This window comes from Oncorhynchus mykiss, chromosome 7 (assembly GCF_057628025.1).
Source record: "Oncorhynchus mykiss isolate SJ-2025 chromosome 7, ASM5762802v1, whole genome shotgun sequence".
NCBI lineage: Eukaryota > Metazoa > Chordata > Actinopteri > Salmoniformes > Salmonidae > Oncorhynchus > Oncorhynchus mykiss.
Genome location: NC_143028.1, coordinates 61,739,773 through 61,757,054, shown reverse-complemented (window position 1 = coordinate 61,757,054; position 17,282 = coordinate 61,739,773). Strand labels below are relative to the sequence as shown.

At 43.2% G+C, this 17,282-nt stretch overlaps 2 protein-coding genes across 4 annotated transcripts in view; one reads left to right on the top strand and one right to left on the bottom strand.

Moving 5' to 3' along the window:
• LOC110528318 (solute carrier family 2, facilitated glucose transporter member 11-like) overlaps positions 1–4,710 on the top strand; it is a 21,384-nt gene extending 16,674 nt beyond the window's left edge. Inside the window, exon 12 of the mRNA XM_021610289.3 lies at positions 100–4,710. Coding sequence (XP_021465964.3) covers positions 100–294 — 195 coding nt within the window. The 3' untranslated portion in view covers positions 295–4,710. The remainder of the gene's footprint in view (positions 1–99) is intronic.
• Positions 3,644–17,282, bottom strand: patz1 (POZ/BTB and AT hook containing zinc finger 1). Of its 3 annotated transcripts, XM_090241649.1 has the most exons (6): positions 14,968–17,282; positions 14,747–14,810; positions 14,335–14,506; positions 11,710–11,874; positions 9,716–9,916; positions 3,644–8,277 (listed from the first exon to the last, which is right to left on the bottom strand). In XM_090241649.1, exons 1-6 carry the CDS (start codon positions 16,209–16,211, stop codon positions 7,769–7,771), a joined length of 2,355 nt encoding a protein of 784 aa, XP_090097775.1. In that variant the 5' UTR covers positions 16,212–17,282; the 3' UTR covers positions 3,644–7,768. The 3 variants fall into 3 exon arrangements, with proteins under 3 accessions (XP_090097775.1, XP_021465962.2, XP_021465963.2); XM_021610287.3 differs by lacking the exon at positions 11,710–11,874; XM_021610288.3 differs by lacking the exons at positions 9,716–9,916; positions 11,710–11,874.

Here is a 17,282-nt window from a genome sequence, read left to right as displayed (position 1 = left end):
ACTACCATTTCCTGACGGTTTTATATCTCTGAGATCCTACTGTCTGTCTGGTCAGTGAGTTATCTGTTGATCTTTAACATTATTCATGTGCCCATGTAGGATGCTCTAGGCCAGTTCTGCTTCCTGGTCTTTGTGGCATACTGCATGTTTAGCTCAGCGTTCATGCTCTACTTCATCCCAGAGACCAAAGGCAAGTGCATGGTGGAGATCATGGAGGACTTTCACAAACTCAACTACAAGAATAGGGAGACAGACACCGAAAAGGCTGACTTTGTTTTGGAAACAACATTTTGAGAACATTTGTATATACAGTATACACTACCATTCAAAAGTTTGGGGTCACTTAGAAATGTCCTTGTTTCTGAAAGAAACTTTTTTTTTTTGTCCATTAAAATAACATCAAATTGATCAGAAATACAATGTTAATGTTGTAAATGACTATTGTAGCTGGAAATGGCAGATTCTTAATGGAATATCTACATAGGCGTACAGAGGCCCATTATCAGCAACCATCACTCCTGTGTTCCATTGGCACGTTGTGTTAGCAAATCCAAGTTTATCATTTTAAAAGGCTAATTGATAATTCGAAAACCCTTTTGCAATTATGGTAGCACAGCTGAAAACTGTTGTGCTGATTAAAGTAGCAATTACAACTGGCCTTCTTTAGAGTAGTTGAGTATCTGGAGCATAGGCATTTGTGGGTTCAATTACAGGCTCAAAATGGTCAGAAACAAATAACTTTCTTCTGAAACTCATCAGTCTATTCATGTTCTGAGAAATGAAGGTTATTCCATGCGAGAAATTGCCAAGAAACTGACATTCTGGTACAACGCTGTGTACTATGAAGGCTATTCCATGCGAAAAATTGCCAAGAAACTGAAAATCTGGTACAACGCTGTGTACTCCCTTCTCAGAACAGCGCAAACTGGCCCTAACCATATTAGAAAGAGGAGTGGGAGGCTGGCCTTCTAGGCAGAGTTGCAAATAAAAAGCCATATCTCAGACTGGCCAATTAAAAGAAAAGTTGAAGATGGGCAAAATAACAGACACTGGACAGAGGAACTCTGCCTAGAAGGCCAGCATCCCGGAGTTGCCTCTTCACTGTTGACATTGAGACCTGTGTTTTGCGGATGCTATTTAATGAAGCTACCAGTTGAGAACTTGTGAGGCGTCTGTTTCTCAAACTAGACATGTAATGTACTTGTCCTCTTGCTCAGTTGTGTACCGGGGCCTCCCACTCTTTCTATTGTCGTTAGGGCCAGTTTGCGCTGTTCTGTGAAATTTCTAAGTGACCCCAAACTTTTGAACAGTAGTGTAGATTTTTTTGATGTACTATACAGTTATTTCTAAAAGCCCAAAGCTGTTAAACAATGGACCAGTTTCCTGGAAACAGATGAAGCCTAGTCCTGGACTTTAAAAAATACATGCTCTGCTTAATCTGTGTCTAGAAATGCAAGTGAAAAATATGTTTAGGTAAGGACTACTTGATATAACATGTCGATTCAATATGGTACAGTGCCTTGCGAAAGTATTCGGCCCCCTTGAACTTTGCGACCTTTTGACACATTTCAGGCTTCAAACATAAAGATATAAAACTGTATTTTTTTGTGAAGAATCAACAACAAGTGGGACACAATCATGAAGTGGAACGACATTTATTGGATATTTCAAACTTTTTTAACAAATCAAAAACTGAAAAATTGGGCGTGCAAAATTATTCAGCCCCCTTAAGTTAATACTTTGTAGCGCCACCTTTTGCTGTGATTACAGCTGTAAGTCGCTTGGGGTATGTCTCTCTCAGTTTTGCACATCGAGAGACTGACATTTTTTCCCATTCCTCCTTGCAAAACAGCTCGAGCTCAGTGAGGTTGGATGGAGAGCATTTGTGAACAGCAGTTTTCAGTTCTTTCCACAGATTCTCGATTGGATTCAGGTCTGGACTTTGACTTGGCCATTCTAACACCTGGATATGTTTATTTTTGAACCATTCCATTGTAGATTTTGCTTTATGTTTTGGATCATTGTCTTGTTGGAAGACAAATCTCCGTCCCAGTCTCAGGTCTTTTGCAGACTCCATCAGGTTTTCTTCCAGAATGGTCCTGTATTTGGCTCCATCCATCTTCCCATCAATGTTAACCATCTTCCCTGTCCCTGCTGAAGAAAAGCAGGCCCAAACCATGATGCTGCCACCACCATGTTTGACAGTGGGGATGGTGTGTTCAGCTGTGTTGCTTTTACGCCAAACATAACGTTTTGCATTGTTGCCAAAAAGTTCAATTTTGGTTTCATCTGACCAGAGCACCTTCTTCCACATGTTTGGTGTGTCTCCCAGGTGGCTTGTGGCAAACTTTAAACGACACTTTTTATGGATATCTTTAAGAAATGGCTTTCTTCTTGCCACTCTTCCATAAAGGCCAGATTTGTGCAATATACGACTGATTGTTGTCGTGGACAGAGTCTCCCACCTCAGCTGTAGATCTCCGCAGTTCATCCAGAGTGATCATGGGCCTCTTTGCTGCATCTCTGATCAGTCTTCTCCTTGTATGAGCTGAAAGTTTAGAGGGACGGCCAGGTCTTGGTAGATTTGCAGTGGTCTGATACTCCTCCCATTTCAATATTATCGCTTGCACAGTGCTCCTTGGGATGTTTAAAGCTTGGGAAATCTTTTTGTATCCAAATCCGGCTTTAAACTTCTTCACAACAGTATCTCGGACCTGCCTGGTGTGTTCCTTGTTCTTCATGATGCTCTCTGCGCTTTTAACGGACCTCTGAGACTATCACAGTGCAGGTGCATTTATACGGAGACTTGATTACACACAGGTGGATTGTATTTATCATCATTAGTCATTTAGGTCAACATTGGATCATTCAGAGATCCTCACTGAACTTCTGGAGAGAGTTTGCTGCACTGAAAGTAAAGGGGCTGAATAATTTTGCACGCCCAATTTTTCAGTTTTTGATTTGTTAAAAAAGTTTGAAATATCCAATAAATGTCGTTCCACTTCATGATTGTGTCCCACTTGTTGTTGATTCTTCACAAAAAAATACAGTTTTATATCTTTATGTTTGAAGCCTGAAATGTAGCAAAAGGTCGCAAAGTTCAAGGGGGCCGAATACTTTCGCAAGGCACTGTATATTATCATTGATTATACAACAAGACACTAGATTAGGGCCCTCTATTTCATTTGACTGTAAACCTATTAGATCAATACCATTTCTGATGTCAGTGTGGTATTTATTAACTTATTGAAACCTGCAATGACATCAACCCCAATGACATGCCACTGAAAACAAAACAATGTTCCTGGGAAAGAATGACATATCTGTCTGTCCTTTCCAACACCTGAATGTCACCACCAGTATGTAGCAGATGTCTGTGCAGTTTGACTGTCTGGAAGGGAGTAAAAATAAAGATGTATATTACACTAAATTGTGTTTCATCAATAATGTAGACTTTACGCTACAATGTTTTATTCTGCACTAATCTATTCTGCACAGTAACATCGTGTTAATTTTCTACTTGTGGCCACATGAAGAGCTTGAATCCAGTCAGTGACATGGCTAAATAAGTGAACCATGATGTGTCATGAAAAGTAAACCAAAGTCAACTCATCCAAAACTATGGCACAATAACACACTCAGGAACAGTTTCAAATACATATTTATTTCATCCCCAACTCTGTATCAGAGATGACAGACTCAAAAACAGTGTACAAAAACAGACGTCTATAGAAAAGTATGCTTATATTGAAATATGTCCAAAGGTTTAATAAAACATGTAACTTAAAAATGTTTAAAGTTGAAGAATCTTGACAAGTACAATGATAAAATACCAACATACATATACAAATGTACATCTTCTTTGTGTGCATGTTATGTGTACAAAAGTGTCATTGCAATTCACTCTGCGCATGATTGACCATTTAGAGAAATAGGTCCTTTTTCATCTCGCATTTCAAATCTACTGCTGTGCACAATCAGTATTGGGAAGGCACTTTGCAACAGACCAACATAACAATACAAGAAAACAACACAGGTAAGTATTTAAGCAATCAATCAATAAAAACATCCTATAAATTGAACTACCAAAACAGGTGAGATAAACAAACAACCAATACCACCAGATGAATTGAATAGCATGTATGGGCAATCACCAGTGTTGCATATCATATGAGCATATTTCTAAAAACAGCATTGTCTCTTACTTATCCAATAAATAACACAAAGAAACAGGCCTTTTTAAATTGATTTGTACTCCATCCCCTGTGTGAAAAGCATCACTATTCAGTGGGGATATTAAAACAAATTAAATGGAATAATATGGCCTAAACAGACTGATTGATCAAAGCCATGGGTGGCACCATGGGTGGCAGAACTAAACTGGTAGAGTATACACTACCAGAACAAGGTAACAGCACAGAGAGCCAGACCTGGACTCAAATAGTATTTGATTTAGCTTACCTGGCACAATAGAAGAGTCCCACAAGTGCAAAACCCACCCAAATGCTTTCAAGTACTTTTTGAACCCAGGTCTACAGTGAACAGGGATACTTCTGTCACCATCCAGTGAACAACCTCATCCCAACAAACATTTATGTCCAGAACAGTACACAGCAGATCATGGGCACTCACAGTGCGGAAAACCGAACAACCACCACCAAAACTTGGCAAGGAAGGGAAAAAAAGTATATATATATATATATATATATACGAGAGATATATATATATATATATATTTTTTATATTCCATGCATTCGTAAAGTATTCAGACCCTTGACTTTTGCCCAATTTTGTTACGTTACAGCCTTATTCTAAAATTAATTAAATACAAAACGTTCCACAATACCCCATAATGACAAAGCGAAAACAGGTTTAGAAATTTTTGCAAATGTATTAGACCTTTTGCTTATAAGACTCGTAACTGAACTCAGGTGCATCCTGTTTCCCTTTGATCATCCTTGAGATGTTTCTACAACTTGGAGTCCACCTATGGTAAATTCAATTGATTGGACATGATTTGGAAAGGCACACAACTGTCAATATAAGGTCCCACAGTTGACAGTGCATGTCAGAGCAAAAGCCAAGCCATGAGGTCAAAGGAATTGTCCATAGAGCTCCGAGACAGGATCGTGTTGAGGCACAAATCTGGGGAAGGGTACCAAAAAATGTCTGCAGCATTCAAGGTCCCCAAGAACACAGTGGCTTCCATCATTCTTAAATGGAAGAAGTTTGGAACCACCAAGACTCTTCCTAAAGCTGGCCGCCTGGCCAAACTGAGCAATCGAGGAAGAAGGGCCTTGGTCAGGGAGGTGACCAAGAACCCGATGGTCACTCTGACAGAGCTCCAGAGTTCCTCTCTGGAGATGGGAGAACCTTCCAGAAGGACAACCATTTCTGCAGCATTCCACCAATCAGGCCTTTATGGTAGAGTGGCCACACAGAAGCCACTCCTCAGTAAAAGGCACAACAGCCCACTTGGAGTTTGCCAAAAGGCACGTAAAGACTCTCAGACCATCAGAAACAAGATTCTCTGGTCTGATGAAACCAATATTGAACTCTTTGGCTTGAATGCCAAGCGTCATATCTGGAGGGAAACTGGCACCATCCCTACGGTGAAGCATGGTGGTGGCAGCATGATGCTGTGGGAATTGTTTTCAGCGGCAGTTACTGGGAGACTAGTCAGGATGGGGAGAAACATGAACAGAGCAAAGTAGAGAGATCTTTGATGAGAACCTGCTCCAGAGCACTCAGAACCTCAGACTGGGGCGAAGGTTCATCTTCCAACAGGACAACCACCCTAACACACAGCCAAGACAACGCATGAGTGGCTTTGGGACAAGTCTCTGAATGTCCTTGAGTGGCCCATCCAGAGCCCAGATTTGAACCCGATCGAACATCTCTGGAGAGATCTGAAAATACCTGTGCAGCAACGCTCCCCATCCAACCTGACAGAGCTTGAGAGGATCTACAGAGAGAATCTCCCCAAACACAGGTGTGGTAAGTTTGTAACGCCATACCCAAGAAGACTCATGGCTGTAATCGCTGCCAAAGGTGCGTCAACAAAGTAAAGGGTCTGAATACTTATGTAAATGTTACATTTTAATCATGGGGTATTGTGTGTAGATTGTTTTTTTTCCTTAATCAATTAAATCAATTTCAGAATAAGTCTGTAACGTAACAGAATGTGGAAAAATGCAGGCGGTCTGAATACTTTCTGAATTCACTGTATATGAATGAATGTTATATACACTCGTTACAATCGTAATATAATGATAAATAAAAGCAGGAATGTACTGAAAGTAATAAAGCAAAATGATCTGACAAACAATTAGACTAAAAGCCTTCTTGTTGATTAGATTGGGAGGACAAAAGCACATATCAGAGAGCACCAAACACATCCAGATATTTCAGCATACATACTCACTGTTGCTCCCTAGTTGGCCTCCTGTATCTAGCATAACTTATAGACTAAAAATCAGTACAACACATCGACATCTCAAACATCAACTCATAAAAAAAAAAAAACTTTGTCCACAAAGCATACAGGGCAATCAATAAATTAATAAAATATATTCTACATTTCTCATGATTTCTAATAGTCAAACCTGAACTTGGTCCCTGTTGAATATCTAGAATTGATTTCACGTGACTAACAAATACATCTGTTCTCTAAAAATCTGTAATAAGAGAATAGAACATTCTCAAATGGAACAGCCATAGGGTTTTATCCTTGCCCTGCAGAAACTGATAGAATTGACTATGATTCTATTCAGAATTGGACCAGAGTTCCATTTGCAGCCTCTCCCCTTCAGGAGCTCTGTCTGAAGTAAGGGGATGCTTGGGTTTGACCGTTTCACCGCAGCTGTGAACAGCATATTGATAATAACAAAGCAATTCAAAATGACCCAGTGAACGCATGTACTAACCCATTGGTTACAAACCACACTCTGTATTTCCATTACCTGACATGATAATAACAGCATTTACTAATATATTTTTCTTATGTGCATGTGTATGGTAACGGATCTTAAGGGCATGGTTATGTCATAAACAACAATACAAATACAATCAAAAAGGAAGATAACAGCTTCCTAAAATCTGCTGTCTAAGTTTCTTAATGTTAAAATAATTCATGTTAATGTACATTTTATATTCTGCTCTGAAATGGTCTTCATAAAGAAATGCTGTATATAGATAGTAATAGCGAGCTCCATGACACAGAATGTAATAAAACAACAGTGAGCGATGATGCCATGAACAGCAGAGCAGTATATAGACAATGCCAAGAGCAGTCTATAGACAACGCCAAGAGCAGTATATAGACAATGCCAAGAGCAGTCTATAGACAATGCCAAGAGCAGTCTATAGACAACGCCAAGAGCAGTCTATAGACAACGTCAAGAGCAGTCTATAGACAACGCCAAGAGCAGTCTATAGACAACGCCAAGAGCAGTCTATAGACAACGCCAAGAGCAGTCTATAGACAACGCCAAGAGCAGTCTATAGACAACGCCAAGAGCAGTCTATAGACAACGTCAAGAGCAGTCTATAGACAACGCCAAGAGCAGTCTATAGACAACGTCAAGAGCAGTGTATAGACAACGTCAAGAGCAGTGTATAGACAACGTCAAGAGCAGTCTATAGACAACGCCATTCCCTTACATCTGATAGGCTGAACAGACCTAACTAGGGCAAATTTCCCGCACAAATCTAGGTTCACTTTCCCCCACATTAACCTATTGGTCACTTCCCCCCACTGACCTACAGGTCACTTCCCCCCCAGCTCCATCCCACTATGTCCTGCCTCAGAGTCCACCAGCGACGAGGCAAAGGCAGACTGGACGATCTGGAAGCCAAATGACTCCAGCAGAGACATGTTCTGTTGAGGGGAGAAGGGTGAGCCCAGGGAAGGACCCAGCTCCCCCAGACCTGACCCCGACCCTACACTCACCACTAGACTCTTCTGGACCCCATGATGGTGCACTCTGTTGACGTGCTTATTGAGGTAAGACTTGGTGCGGAAGGTCTGGGTGCACTCGCTGCAAGGGAACTTCTTCACTGGAGAGTCCTGGCTGGTCTTGGCTTTAACGGCACCTGGTGGCGACCCTCCCACAGCATCGGTAGAGGCTCCGTTGCAGTCAAACGGCGTCCCAAGCTCCTCTTCCTCAGACTTGTGCGGAGACTTAATTTCGTCGCCGTTGGACAGATCCCCGAACAACGGCTCGTCTCCCTCAGATTCTCCTTGATGGGGGCATTTTCCAGCATTCTCCTGTCCGTCTGAGGTAAATACAGAGGGGGTGGGGGAGAATATGGAGGGGTGGAGGACAGGGGGAGGAGAGGGAGAGTTGATAGGGTGGGGGAGGATATGGAGGGGTGGAGGACAGGGGGGAGGAGAGGGAGAGTTGATATGGTGGGGGAGGATATGGAGGGGTGGAGGACAGGGGGGGAGGAGAGGGAGAGTTGATAGGGTGGGGGAGAATATGGAGGGGTGGAGGACAGGGGGAGGAGAGGGAGAGTTGATAGGGTGGGGGAAGATATGGAGGGGTGGAGGACAGGGGGGAGGAGAGGGAGAGTTGATATGGTGGGGGAGGATATGGAGGGGTGGAGGACAGGGGGGAGGAAAGGGAGAGTTGATAGGGTGGGGGAGGAGAGGGAGAGTTGATAGGGTGGGGGAGGAGAGGGAGGGGTGGAGGACAGGGGGGGGGAGAGGGAGAGTTGATATGGTGGGGGAGGATATGGAGGGGTGGAGGACAGGGGGAGGAGAGGGAGAGTTGATAGGGTGGGGGAGGATATGGAGGGGTGGAGGACAGGGGGGAGGAGAGGGTGGGGGTTGGGTAAAGGGAAAGGACACAGGGAGAGTCAGAAAGCAGAGGAAGTTTAAGGGGAGAGAACCTCAAATTAGGCCATGCACACGCAACACAAAATGTGTATTTAGACCAGCAGGTAGCACTGCTCTCCGGTTAGCTGCCGCCACCACCTGCAACATGAACAGGGGACAGTTTACTGCTGTGTGTACTAAGCACCTGCTCCCATGAAACCCATTGGTTAAGAACAAAAAAAAGAGTATAGTACTGTTAAGTAGAATTTTTCTGCAATTCTTAAAATACATGGTGTTCATTTTTATTATAGGAACAGAGGGCACATTTGTTCAAATTATATAATATGCATTCATTTACCTAATAGTTATACACTTTTCATTCAAAGCAAGGTCTTTCTTCCTCGTGAGTTTGGGGAAAAAAAAGACAATTCCACAGGACCACCCACTTTGTCATAATTTCTTTACACTTAAAAATTTTCAACCTGGACATAGGTGTTTATTGGTAGCACTATGCGGCAGATTATTTTAGCTCAGATTGAACAATGTACAATATCGGCCCATAATATCTGATATGAAAAAGGCTATTGTATCATCCAAATTTTTACAAAAAAATCATTAAAACATTTTAACAACCGGTGTCATGTTTTAATCATGATACCAAAACCACATCAGAACTACTTACGTGTCGACATAAACTAAGCAGATTATTTCCAGGAAACCTTTTGCTCATGCATCCCGTCAACCAAATTTCCTTGACTCTTTATGCACATGCATCCCCAAGAGGTTGTTATCTTCTCGTCTAACCAACTCTTTACAGTGGAACTCTTGTTACTCGTCTAATCAGCAGGCCTTGTTTAGCGCCCTAAGCCCCCCACCCTACTGCTGGCCCATACTGACCTGGCAGAGGCCCGTGGAGGGGGTGAAACCCAGGCGGCCCGGCAGAGTGGCACTCCCAGAAATATGGAGCCCCCCCAGGCCCTGGTTTCCCCAGGAGCAGCTCGGGCTGCAGACCCAGGGAGGGAGGGCCGGCCTGGGGGAGAAAGCAGTGACCATCTGCCTCTGGGAAGGTGACCAGCAGCCGGTGACTGGTGCACAGGTCTACACCAAAGACAGACAGAGAGTAGAGAGGGGGCAGCAGAGACAACAGACAAGGCCAGGGGAAACCATACATACATCAATGTAGTCAGGATATTACCCAGACCTTACTAAGTCTAATTTAGTAGCTTTACTTTGTCCAGTGATTATAATAGACAAAACTGTAAACAGTGAATGAAACTTTTTCCTGTATTACTTGCCAAGCCAGCCAACTTGATTTATTATAAATAAAAGCAGTTTGCCAATAGATTTAGAATTCTGGCATGCCACCAATAGATTTAGAATTCTGGCATGCCACCACATTGCAACGATTTTAGATCTGAGATAGGTAATCACTAGGAAGTCAATTTCTACAGTTAAAAAACTGAATTGAGTTCAAGGTTTTAGCCTAGAATCTAAACCTCTCTCCACTAGGTTTGGGCGATATTCAGATTTTCATACATTTATACCGTTTCTGTACCATACCAGGGTATAACATAAGGGTCGCACAAACCAATTTGGGGAACATGGATCTTGATCCAAGAGGGGATTGATTGTCTCTGCTGTAAACAAGAAGCTTGATATTGCCATCTAGCCACTTAGCTAGCAAGTTAACAAACCAAATGCATAACTGGAGCTCGAGGCGGAGGTGGCCGAGGTGGGGGCCCCTCCTCCAGCTAAAAAAATTAATCCAAGTACTGTTGGTATGTCTAAATACCCCAGTATATGGTATAACGCCCAAGCCTACTCTCCACGCTGCTTTGACTCCTTCTTGCTCTCTGCCAGCGTGAAGTACTGTGCAGCCAAATCCATAGGCTGCTGCTAGTTGCCATGGCAATAATAGTTGAAAAAAGCTCCATTGAATCCAGAGGAACACTGCACAGTACTGTATGATTCAATAGACATGCAACATTATAGTGCATCATTTGGCCAACGGCCCCAAGTTGATGGAAATGACAGCAAGCAACAAACAGCGTTTCAGAAAGAGTTCACATTGCCATGCTGAACACAGACAGAATAGCATGGCACTAAGGCTATTAAGGCTAAACACAGTCTCTGTGTATGTCTGAGCCCTGACTGAAGAGCAACAAGGCCATGGGAACATGGGGAGGCATACATGCACTTCTTTGTTGTAGCTTTTTATGAGCTGACTGAGTCCCTGACAACCTGCAGTATCACAAAACTGACCACTGGGGGGCAGTGCCCCATTAGAGAAGATGCCAAATGCTGCAATTGCAAATGTGTCTTTTACCTTGATGAAGTCATGTTTTTATTTCAAGAAATAGGCCTATACATATTCTAACCCATTGAGTAAAAGTTATCCTTATTGATAGCTTAATTCACATGATCTCTGCCTAGTAAAATGCAAAAAGTGAAGTTCCCTAATCAACTTCCTCTCAGTTTCCTTCTCTCTTCACGATATAAACCAAGCAGAAGAGCAGACAACTACACATGCATTTAGAAATAAGTCTGCTGCCATGGGCCTAACAATCTCTTTATATACACACACAATTTCAGCCAGGACAACCATATCAGCCTGCAATATGATGCTTCTGAAGACAGTGTCCCTACTGTTAGCTGATGGAGGCACAGAGGGGATGGATGCTTTGGCATCACTGAGCAGGCAGGAATGCCTATATGCTTTGTGTGCATATGTGTATGTTTGTGTATGCTTGTGTTTTTGCCAGGCTTTAAAAACAGATGCAGCAGGTTTTCCCCACAAGCAGCAGAGCAGATGATGATCAACACAAAGCAAGAAGAGACATAGCCTATGCTTGGAGGCAGGGTGGAGCGGAACAGGGTGGGCAGCTGCTTGCCTTCCACTGTGCACTGGCGTCCCGTGTGGTAGGGGGCGCCGCTGTGCATCTTTGGCTCCCCGTGCAGCGCAGGGAAGGCACCGTGTGCTTGGGCAGTACGGGGGAGCAATGGCGAGCCATGGTGCGATTTTACGTGCACCTTAAGGTAGGACGCAGTGGAGAAACCTGGAGACCCAGAGAAGAACACAACAAAGGACAGTGGCACTACACACCCAGCAGGGAGAGAATGGATGCGCTCTGTTGTTATGTCCCCAAAGATGACAGTGGCACTACACACCCAGCAGGGAGAGAATGGATGCGCTCTGTTGTTATGTCCCCAAAGATGACAGTGGCACTACACACCCAGCAGGGAGAGAATGGATGCACTCTGTTGTTATGTCCCCAAAGATGACAGTGGCACTACACACCCAGCAGGGAGAGAATGGATGCACTCTGTTGTTATGTCCCCAAAGATGACAGTGGCACTACACACCCAGCAGGGAGAGAATGGATGCACTCTGTTGTTATGTCCCCAAAGATGACAGTGGCACTACACACCCAGCAGGGAGAGAATGGATGCACTCTGTTGTTATGTCCCCAAAGATGACAGTGGGACAAAAAACACCTCTTTCCCAAATCTGCCTTTCGCTGTGTAATTCTGTTTTATATCTTCATGCAGACAATGATATATATGAGATGGTAACAAAGGATAATAATATGATTTTGTTGAACTAAGCTGAGCTGTTGGATGTTGTAACAACCCTCAAAAGCAAAACTGAAGCACATCTAACTTCAAAGGCAAAGAAGAATTTGAACCAACAAGAGGTAGGCTAACCACAAGCAAGAGTGAACAATACGCAACCACTGTTCTCCATTATCTAGGCCTACCACAAGAATGACACCATGTCCAGACAGGTAAATCAGGGCAAAATAAGCAAGTCAACCCAATACATTATCTTGACTTGGGGCAAAATTTCTGACCAAGAGACAAACTGCATATGGGGCTTGAAATAATCTACAGTAGTACACACATTAAGGTAAGACACAAGTATTAAACCTTAACATACAAAATCAAGCCTTTCTAAAAAAATAAAACATCAGCACTAACCATGTTTCCATCCAAAGTTTTTATGCAAGTCATACCGTATAAAAATAAAAAGTAATGACAGCTGTGATGGAAACAGGAAGTTTGGTTACATTTTATAAATGCCGACAGTTAATATGTTCGTTCGACATGGTGGGATCTTTTTGTGTCTGTAAAATTAATTATGCGTGAAATGGTGGTGGAAACGCCTTTATGCGCAAATATTGATATAATAACTATCATATCGAAGTAAACTCGGAGTCCCACGATAACATGGTGTAGTCCTCCCACTACGACTTAGGAAACCATGCAGTTTATTAGGCTACAGATTAAAGGAGTTTTGATGAACCTCACAGGGTGGTGAAAGTGAGCGGTGACCTTGATGCTCCGTTACAATAAATATTGAGGGTTTTATTCCGGTGACATGATGATTGATGGATGACTGCCGTTTAACTAATAAAATATTCTCGCTCTTATCCATCAGTGGCCTTGTGGTTAGTGTCCGCCCTGAGATTGGAAGGCTGTGAGTTCAATCTCCGGCCAAATCAAAGCAAAGGCCGTAAAAATGGGATCTGATGCATCACTGCTTGGCACTCAGCATTAAGGAGCTAGATTGGGGGTGAGGTCCTGCGATAGACAAGCATCCTGTTCAGGGGGTGTACTTGTACATCAAGCTGCCTCACTCTACAGAAGCAGGAGATAGGCTCCTGTCCTATGAGCCGTTCTGGCTTGCACAAGCTGCTACTTACTTATCCATAATAATCTCATCATGCAGCCTACCTGCGCTGTTGGCTAGAGTTAATGTGCCAAGACCAGAGCAACGTCAGGCACATTTGCTATTTAATCATATGGAAACACATTGAACTTTAGATTTTTATTCGGTACATGAAAACTTTAGCGTTAAAAGTACATTTTCTGTGCACTATGTCATCACCCACTGATTTTTAAACACAACAAGTGGAAACACACCACTGGTGGGAAAATGTGCATTTTATATTTATGCAGATTCTGGACTATTCGAATGAAATCTGTCACCAATTGGATGGAAGCCTAGTTACTGTCTGCTGGCAAGTATCTGATAGGTGCAGCTGACAGCTCTATTTTGGATAATTCATTAACCAGATAAAAACATTTTACATTAATGAGACTACACGCATTAGCGTACAAGAGAGTCAATTAGAATGGCAGCAGGAGAATGTTCAGAGGCCAACAAAAAAGAAGAAATGGGAAAAACACTAGACAACACATGCAGACAATACAACTATGATCTGCAAATAGCCCATGATTGGAGTTCACAAGCTCTTCTGTAGAAAGCAACCCAAATGCTTTGCACCAGCTGAGGTAGTTGATGGTTACTACAGTGTTAGAATTGAATAGTAAACATTTTGGTAGATCATCCTTGTTGCAAGATGGCAATACCATGCTGGAAGAGAGGCAGGTTAACAAGAAAAACACAAAAATCTAAGACATAAGAAGATAGCACAGTCATAGATTGGAAGCTCCCGTCCTGGTTCTCCTGACAGATATGTGGTGATGATGCTACACCCTAGGCCTAAGGTTACCTTTGTTGCATATACCACAGTAGTTGTGAGGTCCTTCACTGTGTTTCTTGAGATGGTCGGTCATGTACGCAGCTCGGAGGTACTTCCCACACATCTGGCAGGGGATCTTGTCCTCGTGACAAGCTAGGTGGGACCGCAGGCGATCTCTTGTAGCAAAGGAAGCATTACAAATCTGAAGAACGGGTGGAAAATACAGGTCAAATAATATGCCTTCATTCATGTTACGTACAGAAACACAATTAATTTACCATCAACCTTTCTACCATATTCTAATCAACAAGAATGACAACTAAATCTTTAAAACAAGCAAATACCAAAATGACAGATTTGAAGTGTGATGTTCATTCATTGTGACAAATATAGAATTCACATCCACTCTTCTAAGAGGATCCAGTTGTTGCTATTGTCTCACCTGGCACTTATGGGGTCTCTCTGTTGTGTGAACCTGCTTGATGTGTCCATTCAGATGGTCTGGCCTGAATAAATCAAACATAGGCATGTTGAGACAGATGCAAGCAGTAGACGACTGATTATGAATTCATTTTCCCTCCAGATCACAGAATGCTTCAGAATAGAATAGGCAATGCACCTGGAACTAGTGGTTTTAGTATACAATAATTGCCCATAGCTCACCTGGAAAACCCCTTTCCACAGCTTTGACAGAGGTAGGGTTTACCCACAGATCCATCATGTGACCGGACATGGTATGACATCCTGTCCTTGCGCTTGAACCGCAGGCCACAGACATGGCAAGCATATGGCTTTTCCCCGGAATGAGACAACTTGTGTCGGTTCAGGTGGTAGACATCCCGGAACACCTTCCCACAAATGTCACAGCCAACGTGACGTCTCGTCCTCTCGCGCTTACGGCTGTTTTCTATGCCTACTCCTCCATGCAATGGCATGCCATTCTCCAACAGACCGGGCTGACCAGAGTGCGATATCGAGGTAGGGCCTCCCTCGCCAGACAAGCCGTCGCCGCTACTCGCGCCATGGCTGGACGCTCCATGCTGCGCTTCGTGGTTTCTCAATCGCACAGCCTCTGTAAATGCCTTGCCACATATTCCACAAGGAAATATCTGCTCAATGTCTTCTTTAACGTCAGAGGTGCTGATGTTGTAATGAATAGGTTCCATGACTGTCCCCTTCTTTGGTCGCCCCCTGCCTCTCTTGGAACCCGAAGAGCCCTCTTCTTGGAACGGGTTGCCCGTCATCTCTGATGGAGACACGGGCTGCAGGACTGGCATAGAGGACTGGGGGCTGCCATCCGACATGACTGTATCATTGGCCCGATTTCCATCCACATTATGCGTCTGCCCATTGTTGGTAAACAAGCCATTCCCATTTGACAAGTTGTCTACAGCCAATGTGAAACTAAATTCAGAGCCCCCCGTGGCACGGAATAAACTGACGTCGCCTCTTCTTGAGGGTGGAACAAGAATTTTTACATTGGACTGTTTGATTACTTCTTGGCATATCTCGATGACAGAACGCATTAGCAGAAATTTAGCAGCCGTCATCAACTCGGGGAAACATTCCAATCGTACCACAATCCTAGAGGTGTAGGCAAAGTCCAAAATATCTTTAAAAACTTTGGGACTTATCGTATGCATCTCGAGCTCTTTTGCCTCCCCGTCGCCCTCCGTTTGACAACCAAAAACGGACTCGAAATAATCGCTGCACGCCGCCAGTACCGCCTTGTGGGCAGGAAAGCTCTCTTCGCCGACGCGCAAGATCACATCGCAAAACTTGCCTCCATCTTTCCTCTGAATGTTGAGGTTGTGTAGCATCTCCGCGCTATGCTTGCTCACCTGATAGGTGTATGAAGAATTCCACGACTGCTCCGCTATTCTCTCCATGCCGAATTCATTCAACATCAATTGTTAGTGAGTAGGGGTGGCGAAACAAACAAAAAAAACGTGTACAGCTCAATAGTCTGGAGAAATTAAATAAAACCACGACGACCACCCCCTCCCTCTCTAGCATCTAAAATGTAAGCAGCAGTGAAAAATGGTAGCCCCCCAGCTTCCTGTGAACTTTAACCTTTTTCGTTTCGAAGCTGGGGTTATCGTTCTAAATTTTTATTTCACTTTGACATAAAGCAAGTGAGTCTCCGTTGTGTCGAGTAAAATGTGTTCGTCAAATAGACACTAGCTATTCAGGCTACATGAGGTTAAAGTTGTCAAATACATTCATACCATTTCTCTTCCTGGTTTCTCCCACACAAGCCCCCTCCCCCAGCCACAGGCAAGGTTGAGATTGGGTTCGTTCCTCTGCCCAGGCGTTGCTACGCATGACAGATCTTAACGCCTGGGTAGTGGCAGTCAGCCGCGCGTCCGATTATCATTTTTACGCTGCAAATTGACCACACAAATATTGTATTTGAAGATGCATAATTTCACACCTTGATTACATTGCGACGCGATCATGACTTGTGTGGGAATACTAAAGATTTTACCGAACTCCTGAAAAGGTTTGACCAAACCGCGAAAAAATTAAAACACCCTTGAGCCAGCATCTGTTGCCGAGCAGTGTTTTAGTAAGCGGTCAGTCAATGAATTTACGCGCAACCATTGGGTGAGGCATGCAATGTCTGGCACCAAAGGCTACCTACTGTCCTGCGTGCAGAACGGTACATGTGTTAGAATAAATGGCAAAACATGCTTTGAAGAGGTTGAACCCAACCATAGTTGATGGTGCAAATAGTTTTTATGGAAGCTTACTGTTCAAAGTTCAGATGCCTTTGGACAATTGCACAAGCATATGCAAATAATAGCTGTATCATGTTCTGAGTAAGGGAAAGAAAGTGAGAACCGAAAGCCAATTTGGTAAGATCTAAAAATCCATGTTCATTGTCAGCCCAAATGCAAAAAAATGTAAACAAGCCATGAAGGACATTCATTAAGACTGAGGAAAATACCAGTCTTTAGTTGTGCCTGATTTGTTAA